At 36.1% G+C, this 16,979-nt stretch overlaps 1 protein-coding gene across 2 annotated transcripts in view; it reads left to right on the top strand.

The window, feature by feature from the left end:
• Positions 1 to 1,142: 1,142 nt before the first annotated feature.
• The window catches only part of LOC122006047, a 28,197-nt gene continuing 12,360 nt past the window's right edge, over positions 1,143 to 16,979 (top strand). For both annotated transcript variants that reach the window (XM_042561369.1, XM_042561370.1), the window contains exons 1-7: positions 1,143 to 1,559; positions 1,637 to 1,885; positions 3,049 to 3,127; positions 5,323 to 5,401; positions 5,476 to 5,792; positions 7,383 to 7,604; positions 8,059 to 8,186. In XM_042561369.1, the coding sequence (XP_042417303.1) occupies positions 1,239 to 1,559; positions 1,637 to 1,885; positions 3,049 to 3,127; positions 5,323 to 5,401; positions 5,476 to 5,792; positions 7,383 to 7,604; positions 8,059 to 8,186 (1,395 nt within the window). In that variant the 5' untranslated portion in view covers positions 1,143 to 1,238. The remainder of the gene's footprint in view (positions 1,560 to 1,636; positions 1,886 to 3,048; positions 3,128 to 5,322; positions 5,402 to 5,475; positions 5,793 to 7,382; positions 7,605 to 8,058; positions 8,187 to 16,979) is intronic.

A 16,979-nucleotide genomic window follows, 5' to 3' on the forward strand; every position in this document is an offset into this window, starting at 1 on the left:
ACGAAATAGAGGTGGTTAACCCTATTAGAAGTCTACCCAAGCCCTCTTGTGTGTTTTAAGTGTTCTTGAGCAAGATTGTGGTGAGGTTTCTCCACCCACAAGGAGATTGAGCTAGCCGGAGGTTCTCCGGGAAATCATCCACCGACGGATCAAGATCGTCCACCTTACGGACAGACCTGAAGTATGACCTCTATCTTTGAACTACGTTAAATCAATGTGTTAGGTTTGCTTTCTCTTGTTAATATTTATTTTTGTATTCCGTCGTGCGTACTAACCATTATAGGAAGCGACGTTTTGGGTGAGATGATATTCACCTCCCCTCTAGCGGATATCAAGGTCCCAACACACTTGTGGTCTCCTTTCTGAAATTTTTCGGAGGCAGAGAAATCTGTCTTACAATTTAGAGTTCAAGCACAAATAAGATATAAAAAATAAAGCGCAACTTGTAAACGAAAGTACAAACAAATTATTACGGTCGATCTGGAAGTCCTGAGCTCAGCATATCCTTTTTGGAGCTTCTCCGATTGTAAAGCTTCCTAGCACGTTCATTGAGTGCAGCGATGGAGACTAAAATAAAGAATAAATTTCTTAAACGTAGAGCTTTCGACTCCTTTTATAGAGTTAGATCAAATCTTTATCAAGATCAACTCTTATCAGATCTTATTTGAATTAAGCTTTATCTCTATCCATATAATATAGCTTATCTTTATCCTCATTCATATCATAAAAATGAACTAAATCTTTTGTCACGTCATTTTCTATGTCAACATTTCACAACTCAATAATTTGGACTGAACCCATTCGATCTACTGAACCGATTTAAATCCAATTTAATCCGAATCAAGTTTGATTCACTCATTTATATTTATCTAATATCTATTTTACTTTTAGCTTCATATTCTTATAAAATAATCATACAAAATATAAACAAGCAACCGTACTATTACAACAATATAATCTAACAAGAGAAGGGAGTACAAATTATAATTAATAGAATGAAATTATAATTAATAATTACGATCCTATATTAAATTATTTTTATATAATAATAATTATGAAAATAAGAATATTTTTAGAAATTTAAAAAAAATTGATAAAAAAAAATAAAAAAAGGCATCGGACACCCTTTTATTTATGACGTAATCTAAACCCCAACGGATCAAGCCCAAGTTCATCGGACTCCTCCTGCCACTCTTCGTCGCGGAAGCGAAGCGCGGATTGCGATCCCCTTCGCCCTGATGGCAGAATCCCTTCCCCTCCCAGGCCTTGTCGCCGGAGAAGCCCTCCCTCCCTCCCCGTCATACCGAAATCCTGACTCCACTCCCAACCCTCCACCTCTCCCTTCTACTTCACAATGCTCGGCGGCGCCACCATGGGAGGCGATGGCCCGAGCTTGGCTCGCCTCGCTCCCGATTGACCACTACCCCTCGGCGTCCGAGATTGACAGCTTCATCGACGCCAATTCCGCCTCTTTTCCTGTCGACACCCAGCTCCCACCCCGTTCCCAGCTTCACCTCTGGATTCTCTCCTTCCACGAGGCTTCCTCGGGTTTAAATCAGGTACGGGAATCCATTAACATAATTCTTCATAAAAGCTTGCAAGTTTCTCCGAGCACTTAAAGCTAGTGCCCTTGTAGGTCTCCGTGAGCGATTTGGCGGAGTTTCCATACAGATTCCAACGCACCGACCTTTGGAAACCTGCCTATAGATGGCTGGAATCGTTGGACAGAGATGAGCTGGTTAACGCAAAAGAGGTATCAGAATGGTTGACAGCAAACCCAGAGGTCGCGGAGAGGTTGGTTACCAAACATTCTCGCTACCATACGATGCATTACATACAGAGAATGCATTTGAAGTTGCTCAAGAAAAAAGGAAAATTGCCAAAGGTATTGAATTCAACAACTTAATGTAGTTAAAGTTTCCTCTATAATTTTTGTTTATGTTCCCAACGCCCAGAGCAAATGTGATTATTGAATGTCGCATGAAAATCTGTTCACATTCTATATCCGTTGGTAATGTAGCTATTTTCTTCAATAAAAATACAGATAATCACCTCCATGGGTGCAGGTCTTATGGTATTACAAGCAAGCTTAAAATATGGTTCGAAGTCTTAATCTCCAGATGAAATGGTACAATTTAGGTACTCTTCTGTGGTGATAATCAGCGCGCCTAAAAGAGTTCGAAAGTCAACTAAAATTCTCCTCCTTTATCCGGGCTTGGGACCGACCATGAATGGTTCGTCATGGGCGGAGTTAAATTAGTTTTGATCTATAATGCCCTTTTACTTGATCAATCAAATTTAAGTTTTAGAACAACAAATTACAAAAATATAACAACAAATTGGAGAATTGATTCTCGTAACATTCTGTTAAAATTTATTACATAATTTTTCAAGAGTCATTAAAGAATATTGCCAAGACATCACATATTGGAATTAGTTTCACTACATGTCCATAAATATGTCTATGGGTAACCACTGAGAGATGGACTCGGACTAACCTAATTAAAATTTAGAACAAGTATATGCATAGGATAGGATATGTCACTGTTTCTGTTTCTCTTTCTGACTTGGGCTTCATTCCTTTTTGCCAATTCTAGTGTTTTGGTTGATGAATCTTCTTTTCACTGGAAACACTTTTCTATTTCCATTTCCTCATTTTCATTTTCCATATTTTTATATAGTATTACTTTCTTGTTTGTGGGGAATATCAAGTTTTTTCTGTGTGAGAAAATAATTTTTAGCATATAAAGGTGTCACTAAGTTGATTGCAAACATTTTTCCTTTTTCTTTTTAAAATTTTCATTTCAATTTCCAAATTTCTTTTTTTTTTTCCTTTAAATGAAAAGTAGATAGAGAAAACTGGATACTGTCTTCATTAATCACTTATTTAAATCTGGTGAACCCCCTTACTTTCTAAGAATCTATGTTCTCTTTATATTCTTTTTGTGCAATTACTTCAATTTTTTTATAAACTGTCTTCTCTGAAACTTTAGAAGCTCCTTCTTTACTATACTTGTATAAGAATAGTCTTTGTTTTCATGTGAACAGGGTTTACAACTATCAGTTGCAAAGGCGTCATTGAAGTCTGCAAATAATGGGGTGACAAGTCAAGAATTTGTTCTTCCAGGTTTGGCTTTCACTTTCTTTGTAGACATATCTCCTTATTCCACTATAGTTGTACATACATATGCAATTTACTAGGAGATTTGCACTGGATCTATTTACAGCTTCTTCAGTTGGAAGGGTGAATAACCAATCTATCTATTTGCATGTTCATTTGAGCGGACATGTGTATGAAATGACCAATCTATGCATCCATCCTTTACCTATTTAGTTTGAAGAATAGGTGGCAGGATAACTAACAGTGAAAAAAGAGATAATAATACCCTTTTCTTTATAACTATTATTATCTCTTCTCTTTCATTCCATCATATGACTTTCGCACAACAATTTATAACCAACAATTCATGAAATGAACAATTGTAATTAACCAATGTAAATAAGATGTTATTTTTTCTTTGCAGAATATTAGCCATGGTGATTAATTAATGTATTTTTCTTACTTGTATTGCTTTGCCTATTGAGGTGCTATGATTTGTATAGCGGGAGTTGATTCACGATGGTATGATGCTTAGCAAAGTTGGTTCATGTGGACTGTGTCTTGTGGGTGGCGAATAACGTTTGTGAGTGGATGACTTTGATGTTGTGGGAGGCGAATGTTGGTGCTATGGTACATGGGCGACAAACGGCATTGATGCTTGTGAGTGGCGGATGCGATGATGCATGTGACAAATGACATTGCTATATATAGGTTACAAATGACACTGTCGTGGGGTGCCGGTTTTGCAAAAGTGAACATTGGCACTAGTTTTATGAAGACAATGTTGGCGCATATGTGATAACGCATGAGGGAACTCCTAATGAATCTACAACAAGTAAAGCATGAGGGAATTTCACAACAAATATGTGGTTAAGGCTACGTTTGGTAGGGTGCAATCTGCCTTGTAATGTAATCAAGATTACATTACAAGGCTGATTATTTTGTTTGGTTTAACTTTAAACTTGTAATGTAATGTAATCTCAATTACAAAAGGTAGTGAAGTTTTGTAATCTGGATTACAAAGTAAATACTATGTAATTTGATTACATTACGAGATCATTGCTTAACTAAAATTTGAATGTCGAATATACCCCTAGGCAGTCGCCGCCCCCTGCCACCGCTTGTCGCCTGCCATCGCCGGTCGCCCGCTGCCAGTCGCCGGCCGGCCGCCCGCCGCCAACCGCCGGCAGCGACAAGTGGTGACGACCGCTAGTTGCCGGTGGCTGCCGCAAGCTTCGACAGAGATGCGGCGGCCCGTCGGTAAAAGTCGTAGGATAATTTTGTCATTTTATAATAATATGAATTACATTCCTTATACAAAATAATGGACACCAAACAAAAGAATGTAACCATCATTATAATCAAAGATTACATACATTATATTACCAAACGTAATAATGTAATCAAGATTACATTACATTACATTACAAATTTGATTACGTTACAAGCTCCATTATATTACACCCAACCAAATGTCGCCTAATTGTTTATAAAGTGAATTCTTAATTTAGTAATTTAGTGCTTAATTTAGTAATTAACTAATTGTTCACATTCACTCCTCCCTTTGCACATGCAATTTGGGCGGGCAAAAGACAAACTATAAATCACAATCTTTATCCCTTCAGCTTATCCTTTTTAATTATCCTTTTATATTGATCCATCCTTCCAATTGAACAACCAAGCAAATAAATATATGAACGCGTCCTTCCCCTCATTCATCCATCCTTCAACTTATCCATTCAAACAAATAGGCTCTAGATTTACAGGTATTTTACTGAAAATAAAAGATCTGCAAAAATGCTATCTAATAAATTTATTCAATTTAATCCTAATAACTAGCATGATAAATTTGATTTATATCTCAGCTGTTTATTTGCAAGTACTTATGAAATATCTCTCAACCTTTGATACTCACTAACACCTGTGTTAAACATAAGATTGCCAAATTCTTGAACCCTCTTAAAAAGTTACAACACTATGGGTTTCTTTGTCAGTGGGAATTTCTGATGCGCGGTTACTCAATGATAACTAGCTGAAGTGATGAAGTCCATTCTTCAGCACTAGATAATGGAGCATTATGAAATTTTCTTTTTCACAATATTATCTTGATAAATAATACTTTATTACTTATTTCTTGCAATCTGCTATTTAGTAATGGAAAGTGATCTATCAGAGTAATTCACATCTAACACATGTCTCTTCACCTTTAATTTCTTTTTTAGGTAAAATTTTGAACTATCCAATAAGGAAGGAAAAAATGGTACTGCACAAGAATAAAGAAGCTTTTCTTCGATATGAACTGTAAGTGACCAGCTATACTCAATAACCAATCATATTGTGGCTCTTTCCTTAAATAACCTTTTTGATATTTTCAGTTTAACGGATTTGCAGAACCAGCTAACAAGTGTTCTGTTGAAACAAAAACAAGCAACTGACTCGAAGGAGTTTCAATCTTCTTTTTGTGTGAAACAAAAGCCTGAAAATGTTACTACTCAGTCATCTGACATAGGCAAAAATGACACTCGTAGCCAGATTTTTCCTGGAGATGCATCTCTCCCTCATGGCGTGGTGAATGTTCATATAATGCAAGTGTCAAAACCTACAGCACTATCTGAAATGATGAGTGGGCGAAAAAGGAAGCGGAACCCTGTCATTGTGACTCCTGCTTGGTGTTACAGTGAAGCATCATCTGGTATATTCCTTACCTTCTGTGGGCTTATCAGCTTGAGCTTATTGCTTCCCAACAGAACATGTTTATCATCTTACACAAGAAACTGTTCTGTAGTTGGCTGAACTGCAATTTGTGCTTGAAATAATGACAAATAGTTTATGTATTCATCTTCTGTAGGTGTAAATCATATGTGAACATTTTCAAGATGGACTAGTAGGCTTTGCCCATTTTGTGGTATTTGTAGGAGAAAATAATATAATCCAACTATGATGGATGCTAGAATGCACTTTTTATAATCTAGTAATACATGCCATGAATCAAAATCTTCAATGCTAGACACCGCCAGAAATCTATTACTAGATTAGTAGAAACTGAAATCAGACAAAAACATCTCATGAGCAAGGGCAAAGGGAGACAAGCTCGACACTAGGGCTATGTTACTTGTAGGACTCAAGATTGAATAGAAAGGAAAGGGGGGAGAGGAGGGGGAGAGAAAAGATAAAATCATATTCACTTGAATGAGGTAAGGAGTGGGAATGATACATTCTGTTCACACCCTCGTCTCTTACCTCCTTAGTCCTGCCATCCCAAGTTGGGAAGGTGGCAATGGCAACGATGGTTGGCAAATGGAGATGCCTGGTGATTGTCGGCAATGATGTTCGACAATTGTTGGCCTATAATGGTAGCTAACAATGTTTGTTGAAGAAATAGCATAATGGTTTTCACTGCTTTCTTCCCTCTCCACCTTTAATTCATTTGATTTTGGATGGACCAAGTTTTGTAGAAAACAAAGGTTAAGGGATCCCTCCTCAGTTGCCACCCACCCACTTACCCACTCATCCATACATCAAATTTTAGATTGAAGAGAAAGAAAGTGAGGAGAAGAGGAAGAGTAGGGATAAATCATGTTCATCACTGCAATTAATGGTTGGCATTGGTGATCAACAATGTTCATCAAGGAAAGAGCTATGATCATCTCTTACCTCTTCCCTTTCCCCCCTCCTTTAGTCCTTCTAATTTAGGACAAATTGAATTCAGTAAAACGGAGAGGCTTGGTGATCCCTCTTTGGTTAGTTTCACTCTATCCATTGGTACCAAGGAAGCATTATTTCTCCCTCCCCTCCCACTCCTCCATTTTGGATCCCTGTGCTCCAAGTAAACACAACCTAGGAAAAAGGGAACACAATAATGCTTACATAATTCACAAGCGTTATATTGAATACTAGGAACATGTGTCAATGATAAAAGAGGCATCATCTAGACATCCACTGAGGAAAGTGGTGACCAAGTTGATAGTGCCACTAGTAAGGTGCGATATTCTCAACTTGAAATGCAAAAAAGTAAGAGTACAAGTCTATCCCTATGATAGTTGACACTAGTATACTATGACTCTCACTACCTTCGCGTTCGTGCTGATCTTGAAAGATACCAAGGGTAACAAAATTGTTATCAACAATCATAGAATGCTCTCATTTGTAATTAATTCTTGTGTTTTGTTATTTCAATATGATTTTGATTTTTTGTTCACTTTTGTCAATATATCACAATGTTTATGCTAGTTCAATTGTTATCCTTAATTCATGATTGGGTTTCAAATGTCCTAACTTACAGATGCATCTGAAATTGATCAACTATCCAATTCACGTTTTGAAGAAGGAACTACCAATATTTGGAAAGGGGATATGTATTCTTCGTTCTCACGAAGTTCTTTCCAAAGGCAAAACATTCTCATGTGTTTACAGGGGCGTGAACAAGGTTTTAGCTGGAGATCTGCTCATCCTCTAGGTGGTAGTCCAGGAAGAAACCGAGAAAAATGGATTCCATTTCTTGAAGGTAGGGCTCTTGATCATTTTCTTACAGCCTTCACTATGTTTATACCTGTGGCCAGCGATGACTAGAATCTTGTTAGTTTCCTTTCCATAACTTCTCTGCACCATAAACAAGCTTGCCAGTATGCAGTGTGTAGATTAACTGGGGTTTCCCTCCTAAGCTATCTGAACATAAAGCACTAGTAACCTGTTAGTTTGGTTGTGTTCTACCTTCGAGTCATAAGATAGACTGGTCAGACAAACTGGTGATATGTACTTTATTGGGTGAAATGGCTGAGAGGGAGTCTTGTCAAGTGAATTTGTTTTGGATTATAGTCTATGGTTCGTGTAAATTATTTAATCTTTAAGCTTTTGGTTGCTTATCTTATTATTTATTAATTTTTTCTAAACTCTTAATTTTAAAATGATGTTGTGCCCCTTTTAAAAACATATATGGCATTTGCTTTGTGGATGGAAAGGTTGGAGATCTCTTGGTAAACAGTTTGAAGGGCCTGCTGCATGGCTTACCCATAGAAGCTATTCATCATGGGTTCCTATATGGAGTGCTTATACGTCAAGTGTGGCTGTTGTGCAACCTATTGGCAGGGTACTTATTTTTATTTGAACACACAAGTATGATAATTTAATTTGTGAAATAACATGAAAAATGCTTGCATCATTGTTTTCTGTCTTTGATTTATTTTTTCTCTTATTTCTTGCTGTAACTTACATAAGTCTAATGCCCCAATTTGTCTTGGTCATTTATTTTTCTGATTCCTTATTCGATGGCCAGCAGTATGGTAGTAATCAATGTGCCATGCCATTATTGCTCATCTGTATGTTGGTTTCTCCATTTGTGAAATGATTAGGTGCCGTGGAACTGTGAAACAAACTCCATGTTGCTTGAAATAGCAATAGTATGACTCCCCTTTATGTTGGGTGGAGCAGGCCGATAGTGACGTGGAGGCCTTTAAGATAGGAGACTCAATGAATTGATATATAAATTAGGAGGGGTTGATCTTGGTTCCTTAGAAGTTATAAGTCATCATGATAGGAGCACCACAATCTGAAACAGGATCTTGTTTGCCTTGTCCTGTTCCAAAAGAATTGGTATGATGGTGCCACTGTTTTGTGGGGTTCCCTTGATGTGCTAGCGACACCACTTGCTATCTCGGGAAAATTTGAATGTGGATGAAAGTCATTCACCCTAGAAAATCATTTGAGTATTTAAGTCTTTATGCTTGTGTCCATGTGCACAATCTATTACTATGTACTTGTACTGATATCAGTATCATAATAATTTATTTTTTTAAAGGAAAACCTAGCTATTGATGTCTACCTGCTTTTAACTAGTTTTTTTTCAAATTCATACACAAGAAAACCTGAAGAGGAGCCTTGGTGCAATGGTAAAGTTGTTGCTTTGTGACCAAAAGGTCACGGGTTCGAATCCTGGATACAGCCTCTTGCAAAAAGCAGGGTAAGACTGCGTACAATGGATCCTTTCTCGAGACCCCGCATCGCGGGAGCTTCGTGCACCGGGCTGCGTTTTTTTTTTTTATACACAAGAAAACCTCCAAGATATTATTACTGGAAAATAACTTGGTTTAATTCATTCTGATCAATCCCACTTAAATACTTTAACAGATTTAGTGTTAAGTCTTGGTCTCTTTGTTGAAGCTCATCGTCAAACGTTAATACATAAACTTGAACATCTACTTATACTTTCTTTGCAACAACAAAAATTAACAGCCGAAGTTTTAAGAAATCTTGACTACTTAAAAAACTCAAAAACGTTAAAACCTGTAACAGAAACAGATACTTATCAACTTTTACTACAATCAAATGACTTGATTAATTATAACAAAACACAAATAAACGAAAAATTAGAAAAAATTAATCATTTATTAGAAGAACTAAAATATAAATGAACAAATTGAAATATGAAAATACTCGTTATGATGATGCTGCAGAATATACAAGACAATTTTCCACCACAAAAGAAGACGGTTATTGCCAGATTACTTTTCCTAGCAAAGGAGGTCAAATTCAGATACAACAAAATAATATCATTTTAGCTCTCCTTGCTTCTCTTCATTATCGTTTAACTTTGATTGAATCAAAACTTCTTCAAGTAGATAATCATCTTGTTGGTAACTTTGGATCTAGTGAGGTAAAAGAAGCATTTGCAAAACTAAATAGAGATTTTAGTAACTTATCTTTAGGAAAACCTCGTCCTAAAACACCACCAGTCACTTCTAAATTTTTAACATACAAAGCCAATGAGTCTGACAAAAACTGAGTCTTTCTCAGGACCGTCTAGAGCTGTTAGATCCATGGAAGTAAATACTTCTTCTTTATGGTTAGATACCATAATTAGAAGAAATAGTACTTCTACTTTAGGCCCTCTCCGCCTAGAAGAAGTTATAGATGTGGATAAAGATTTGACAATTTTCTCAAATGAACAATTAAATGCATTAAATCCAAAAAAACTTTATAGTCAAGGAATCTTAAATTTCTCCACCTTTGTCTATAGACATCGTAAACAAGATGCTGTTCATCTTCTAGATTGAGGAGAAGTAAAACTAGGCCTTATGACTGAGGAGGCTGCTAAAAGTCTGTATCTAAGAAAACATAATTATATACATCTTGAACTGATTGTATTTGACCTCAGAGGCTTAACTCGAGCCAAATTAGGAGGAAAAGTTTTAGTCGTATTACATGATACTCGCTTTTCTGACACTGAAAAAGCCATCATAGGACTTATTAGATATGAATGCTAATTTAGGCATTACATACTTATGCCCTAATTTTAATATGACTATACGTGATTTTGTAAAACATATTCAAATTCACATCCAAGCCAAAGGGTATGGTCACTTCCAAGGGGATAACCTCCAATTAGACATTATCTTCTTAGGAAAAACAATGAATCATATGCATAACCATTTTAAAATCTCTGTTACAGACATGATTGAAGCCTTAACAACAAAAGACATATACTTTTTAAAACCAAGAGAATACACTTCAGAGACCTTAGCAGGATTAGAATGGAATATTAATTTACAGAACCATGATTCCACTCTAAAATCCACTACCTCACTGATGTATAAAGATAGAAATAACCAACTTTCGGTTAGATTTTCCGGATATCAACCAACTTCAATGGCACCTGAAATAAAAGCAGAAGAAGAATTAGTACCTCATGTAAATTTTATGAATCAAGCAATCATTTACCAAACACATTTAAAAAGGCAACAACAAGTACTTAAATTACTAGGTAATAAACATTTACAACTTCTAACAAAGCAAAGAATGGTTAACACTAATTTGATGAATCCAGCAGAATCAGCAGCAACCTCTAAGCCATATGATGTAAGATTACTAGAAAGTACTATGAGGACTACTATGGTTAAGGACATCCACCTAGAACCAGAATAGTACAACATCTTTTCCAAAGAAAGTCATTTCTGGTGGTCTAAGTTTTCCGGTTGTTCTGACTAAAGTGTTATTATTTGTATATGGTACTATCTTGGTTCTAGGTGGATGTCCTTGACTATAGTCCGTACTTTCTGGTAATCTTTCATCATATGGCTTAAAGGTTGCTGATGATTCTGCTGGATTCATCAAATTAGTGTTAACCATTCTTTGCTTTGTTAGAAGTTGCAAATGTTTATTACCTAGTAATTTAAGTACTTGTTGTTGCCTTTTTAAATGTGTTTGGTAAGTGACTGCTTGATTCGTAAAATTTACATGAGGTACTAATTCTTCTTCTGCTTCTATTTCAGGTGCCATTGAAGTTGGTTGATATCCGGAAAATCTAACCGAAAGTTGGTTATTTCTATCTTTATACATCAGTGAGGTAGTGGGTTTTAGAGTGGAATCATGGTTCTGTAAATTAATATTCCATTCTAATCCTGCTAAGGTCTCTAAAGTGTATTATCTTAGTTTTAAAAAGTGCATGTCTTTTGTTGTTAAGGCTTCAATCATGTCTGTAAGAGAGATTTTAAAATGATTATGCATATGATTCATTGTTTTTCCTAAGAAGATAATGTCTAATTGGAGGTTATCCCCTTGGAAGTGACCATCCACTTTGGCTTGGATGTGAATTTGAATATGTTTACCAAATCACTTATAGTCATATTAAAATTAGGGCATAAGTTTGTAATGCCTAAATTAGCATTCATATCTAATAAGTCCTATGATGGTTTTTTCAGTGTCAGAAAAGCGAGTATCATGTAATACGACTAAAACTTTTCCTCCTAATTTGGCTCGAGTTAAGCCTCTGAGGCCAAATACAATCAGTCCAAGATGTATATAATTCTGTTTTCTTAGATACAGACTTTTAGCAGCCTCCTCAGTCATAAGGCTTAGTTTTACTTCTCCTCCATCTGGAAGATAAAGAGTTTCTTGTCTATGATGTCTATAGACAAAGGTGGAGAAATTTAAGATTCCTTGACTATAAAGTTTTTTTGGATTTAATGCATTTAATTGTTCATTTGAGAAAATTGTCAGATCTTTATCCACATTTATAATTTCTTCTAGGCGGAGAGGGCCTAAAGTAGAAGTACTATTTCTCCTAGTTATGGTATCTAACTTGGAAGAAGAAGTATTTGCTTCCATGGATCTAATAGCTCTAGACGGTCCTGAGAAAGGCTCAGTTTTTGTCATACTCATTGACTTTGTATGTTAAAAATTTAGAAGTGACTGGTGGTGTTTTAGGAAGAGCTTTTCCTAAAGATAAGTTACTAAGATCTCTATTTAGTTTTGCAAATGCTTCTTTTACCTCACTAGATCCAAAGTTACCAGCAAGATGATTATCTACTTGAAGAAGTTTTGATTCAATCAAAGTTAAACGATAATGAAGAGAAGCAAGGAGAGCTAAAATGACATTATTTTGTTGTATCTGAATTTGACCTCCTTTGCCAGGAAAAGTAATCTGGCAATAACCGTCTTCTTTTGTGGTGGAAAATTGTCTTGTATATTCTACAGCATCATCATAATGAGTAGTTGCATATTTCAATTTGTTCATTCATATTTTAGTTCTTCTAATAAATGGTTAATTTTTTGTTTATTTATGTTTTGTTATGATTAATCAAGTCATTTGATTGCAGTAAAAGTTGATAAGTATATGTTTCTGTTACAGGTTTTAACGTTTTTGAGCTTTTTAAGAAGTCAAGATTTCTTAAAACTTCGGCCGTTAATTTTTGTTGTTGCAAAGAAAGTGTAAGTAGATGTTCAAGTTTATGTATTAACGTTTGACAATGAGTTTCGACAGAGAGACCAAGACTTAACACTAAATCTGTTAAAGTATTTAAGTGGGATTGATTAGAATGTAAGAGATGACCAAGTTGCTTACTTCTAATATAGCATATATGTTTATTATGGTCTAGAGTTATTATATTTCTAGGGGTTTTACATTATTCAATTGAGGCTTAAGTCATTGAACACATAAGCAGAGGTTGTACTATATGCTATGCTTGTTTCTGAAAAAAACTTGAATGTCTAAAATATTGTTTTGGGTACTAGTTCTGCTGAATGATCAGAAGGGTACTGACTTGATTGTAACCTCATCCTCGATTCTCTTCTTCAATTCTTCTTTCCTCTTGTCCTACTACTCCCTTTGTGGGTGGCCTCCTTGTTTTTTTTCTTACATTTGTTCATATTCTCCTTTCTGCATTACCTCTTCTCTCTTGTTCTTCCTTAATATTCCACTTTTCCTGGGCTGAGACATGAGAACATGACCTCTGTTTGCTGGCACTCCGTTGCTGCTCTTTGGTGGATCCATTACATTCGATGTTGTACATCAAGTCTAACAATCTCAAACAGGATTTATGCTAAGACTGGTTATGTCCTGGCATGACTTTGAATGGATGTGCTTCTTGTATTAGGTAGTAGAGAGACAACTTCGATGAATGAATTGCAATAACTCCCTTGTACTTTTGTGGAATTGTACATGAATTCTTTGAGTTACAAATGACACCCCCCTGAATATGGTCACTCAGCAAAAGTAGAATTTCCTTACTATTTTGGGTTCAACTCATGCAATCAAAACACGTTTCTAGTTTCAAATAGGCTCTTTTTTAGAGTTTGTAGCCGTCTTGTCCCTTCTATGAGAAATCATCCACACCCACTGAACTTAATCTCACTTGGTGATCTTTGACTAAGCTTGGATCAACATAGACGGAGCTTCAACTATTCTTAGATAAGCTCCAAAGGTTGTTGAATAGGACAAATAAATTAAATTAATATCTATATTGTTTATTGGAGTCATTTGACGGATAAAAAGGTCTTTCAGTTGACTATATACTTGAATGATACTGTACAATTTTGACATTTGAAGGATCTTATTATAGTTTTATGAAAAAAGAAATATTCGAGGGTTAGTAGTAAACCATTAGAACAAGGAAAGTTTTGTGAAACTTTCATCAACATGGATTGAGCTGTGTGCAGATGCTCTATTGGCATGGGAAAAATATCTGAATCTACTTTGGATGAATTTCTACCATTTAGATATTAGTTGAAAATATAAATATTTCTATGTTGCTTCAAGTTAGCAACTCTATGTACTTTAAAGTCAACACAAATGCCTGGTCCAATCCTTTCATATGTAAGACTGTTTAGTTGTTATTAGTTTCACAGATGGCTGGTAATGCTGCTTTATCTCGGTAAGCAAGATAAGCTAATGCTGCTAAGAGCAACTATTTTAATTTTCAACCATGTACTGAGCTTTTCTTAATACCCTTTTAACCGTTTAACATTGACTTTGCTATGGAAGCTAACCTTTGTGATCTCACATCTAAAAATCTGGGATTTATTGATACCAATTATTGCTTGAATGCAGATTTGTGTTGTTATTGCCAGTTTTAAAAAAAGCCATGCGATAATGGAAAAAGCACCACTTTTTAGTCACACATTGCTAAATCCCCAAAGAGGATAGGTTCTTATATTTGCATAATTAGCCTCACCCATTAGTTATTTGTGATGTATGATCCTCATGCATCATCCTTTTTTAAATGGATGATCCACCTGCACCATAATGGTATCATCGCTTGGAGGGAGTGAGGAATAGTTAAGTCTGAAAGGATGAGCCAGGTGCAACCCTAGGATGGGCTATGATTTGAGCAAGAAGGATTATGTTGTCTCTTGTTTATGGTGCATTCCGTTTGTTACTGAGGCAGGTGTTGGGATATACCCGATGCGTTGTGTGCTAAAAATATTTTTCGTAAACATGCACAACGGAAGACTTAACGTAAATAAACTAATTTATTACAACACACACTACACGCATGCAGGATACAATCGCACTGACAAGATTATAAAACAAAACGAAAGGAATAACAATTATTCTAGGTACACCTTATGGATGACCTGTAACGAGAAGGGCATCAACCGTAGCGACGTTGTCGAACCTCGCCTCTATTCATATCCATGCCGAGCTCCTCAAGACAACTCTGTGAGTACAAGCCTCTCCTTCAGAAGTTACAGATCAAGAGGAAGAAGAGAAGCACACAATGAAGAGATTTTTTCCATGTAGTGGTCACGACAACAAGGAGAAAGACGGCGAGAGAGAGAAGGGGAGAGGAGAGAAAAGTTGGGTTAAGCTTTCTCAAAACCCTATCAAGCCAATTATGATTTCATGTGTTAATTTTTCTCTCAACAATATTAATATATAGCCCTCATTAATGAGTTGGATTAGAAAGCTCAAATCCAACCCACCCTTAACAAAAAATTAGTCCATTAACCCCTTGGTTTGGTTCACAACTAAACCAAGTTGGTTCATGACTAATCCAAATAGGGTCTAACTCTTCCATAAGAGATGTGGTTTATCCGTGTTTTCGATTCGATAAATATTTCCATATTTGTCTTATGTATGTTCCAACTAAACATTTATCTATTGATTTAAGAATCCTATTCTTTAACTTATTTTCTGTCTTTTAGAGACTCATAGTGTGTGTGGCCTAATATATTCCCGATTTATTTTGGTCGTCCATAATTAACTACTTAATTATAGAACGATTATGAGTGACACCTAGTAGTACATCATGATCCCCAATTAGTCGGAAAATCATAGTTGATTTCAGAATTAATTCTGAACCCTTCAGCAGCTACAATGAGTCGTGCTTCGTTCCTTTCACTCGTCTTATACCCACTTAGTGCAGGTCTATATGCCAGTCCCCACTAGGCTGACTACGTCACACCTAGCCCAAGTAATACTTTCTCATTTTGCGAATTCAAATTACTCATACATCTGTTTAAAAGTCTCGTACTCTTAACATGTGATGCTTTGGCCAAAGACTTTGAGTAATAATTCTAACGAGTGGCCATAGGGTATACATCTCCTCGCAAGGAGTGGTGAATCCTTTGTGGACTATCGAAACACCTTTGGCCACTTCAACTTATACCAAATCATCCCGGGTCCACACCTCGATGAGATGCTTGCTTAAGATGTCAAAGTATAAGTCTCCATGACCAAGATGACTTGTATACCTCAAGTCGAAGTAAACTTGCATTCGAGCTGCAGTAAGAGCTTCACAGACATATCCATATATGTAGATAACTATATAAAGTCTTACAGCGAGTCACTCCAATGAACTAGTTACCATAACTAGCATTCACGTTTAACTCTCGACATCCCACTATCTCCAACCAGTGAGAAAACAACTACTTGGCGAACCAAGGAGTATAACCCGTGCTAGTCTTACAAAATTGATGATGTCCGAATGCATCAATTCGACGACTAGGGAAATTCTAATACGTTCATAATTACAAAGTAGAGATAATCATAAGTTGTGATCCAATCACAAATTCTCTCATGCTATGAATTGCATTGCGGACATTCAGTAAATGAGTTTAAGACAATAAAAAATATAATATGCACTCAAATAGTGAATCTATATTTATCAAATAAATAGTAAAAATCATAAGGCAATTGCCTTAGGGCATCCCTCAAAATCTAATAACAGGCACAACCCTTTTACCCCCACATTGCTAGACACGGAGAGGGAGGCAGGCATGATGTTTTTGTCCCATATTGTTAGGACCCGAAGGAAAAAGGTACTTGTATGTGGAAGAGAGCCCTGCCCAACTTGGTTACCCATTGATTGATGGAATTCATGCATCATTGGTTCTGGAATATTCTTAAGTTGATTAGTTGCTTTTGTTATGATTATGAAAATGTTTGATCTCTTTACTATAGTAATTTAAAAAAAACTATTTCCCTGTGATTAAACTTAATTTATATTTATACGGTTTCTTGCATGACCTTTAAAACTTAAATGGTTCTTGATTTCAGATTTCACCCAGAAGGGCTGTGTCAACCAGTCCAATCTCCTCTCTCACCAGTTCCACTTGACTGTCCTCAATTATTCTTGTATTTATCTTATTGTCTGCATCTCCCCTT

Source organism: Zingiber officinale, chromosome 7B, assembly GCF_018446385.1.
Source record: "Zingiber officinale cultivar Zhangliang chromosome 7B, Zo_v1.1, whole genome shotgun sequence".
Classification (NCBI taxonomy): domain Eukaryota; kingdom Viridiplantae; phylum Streptophyta; class Magnoliopsida; order Zingiberales; family Zingiberaceae; genus Zingiber; species Zingiber officinale.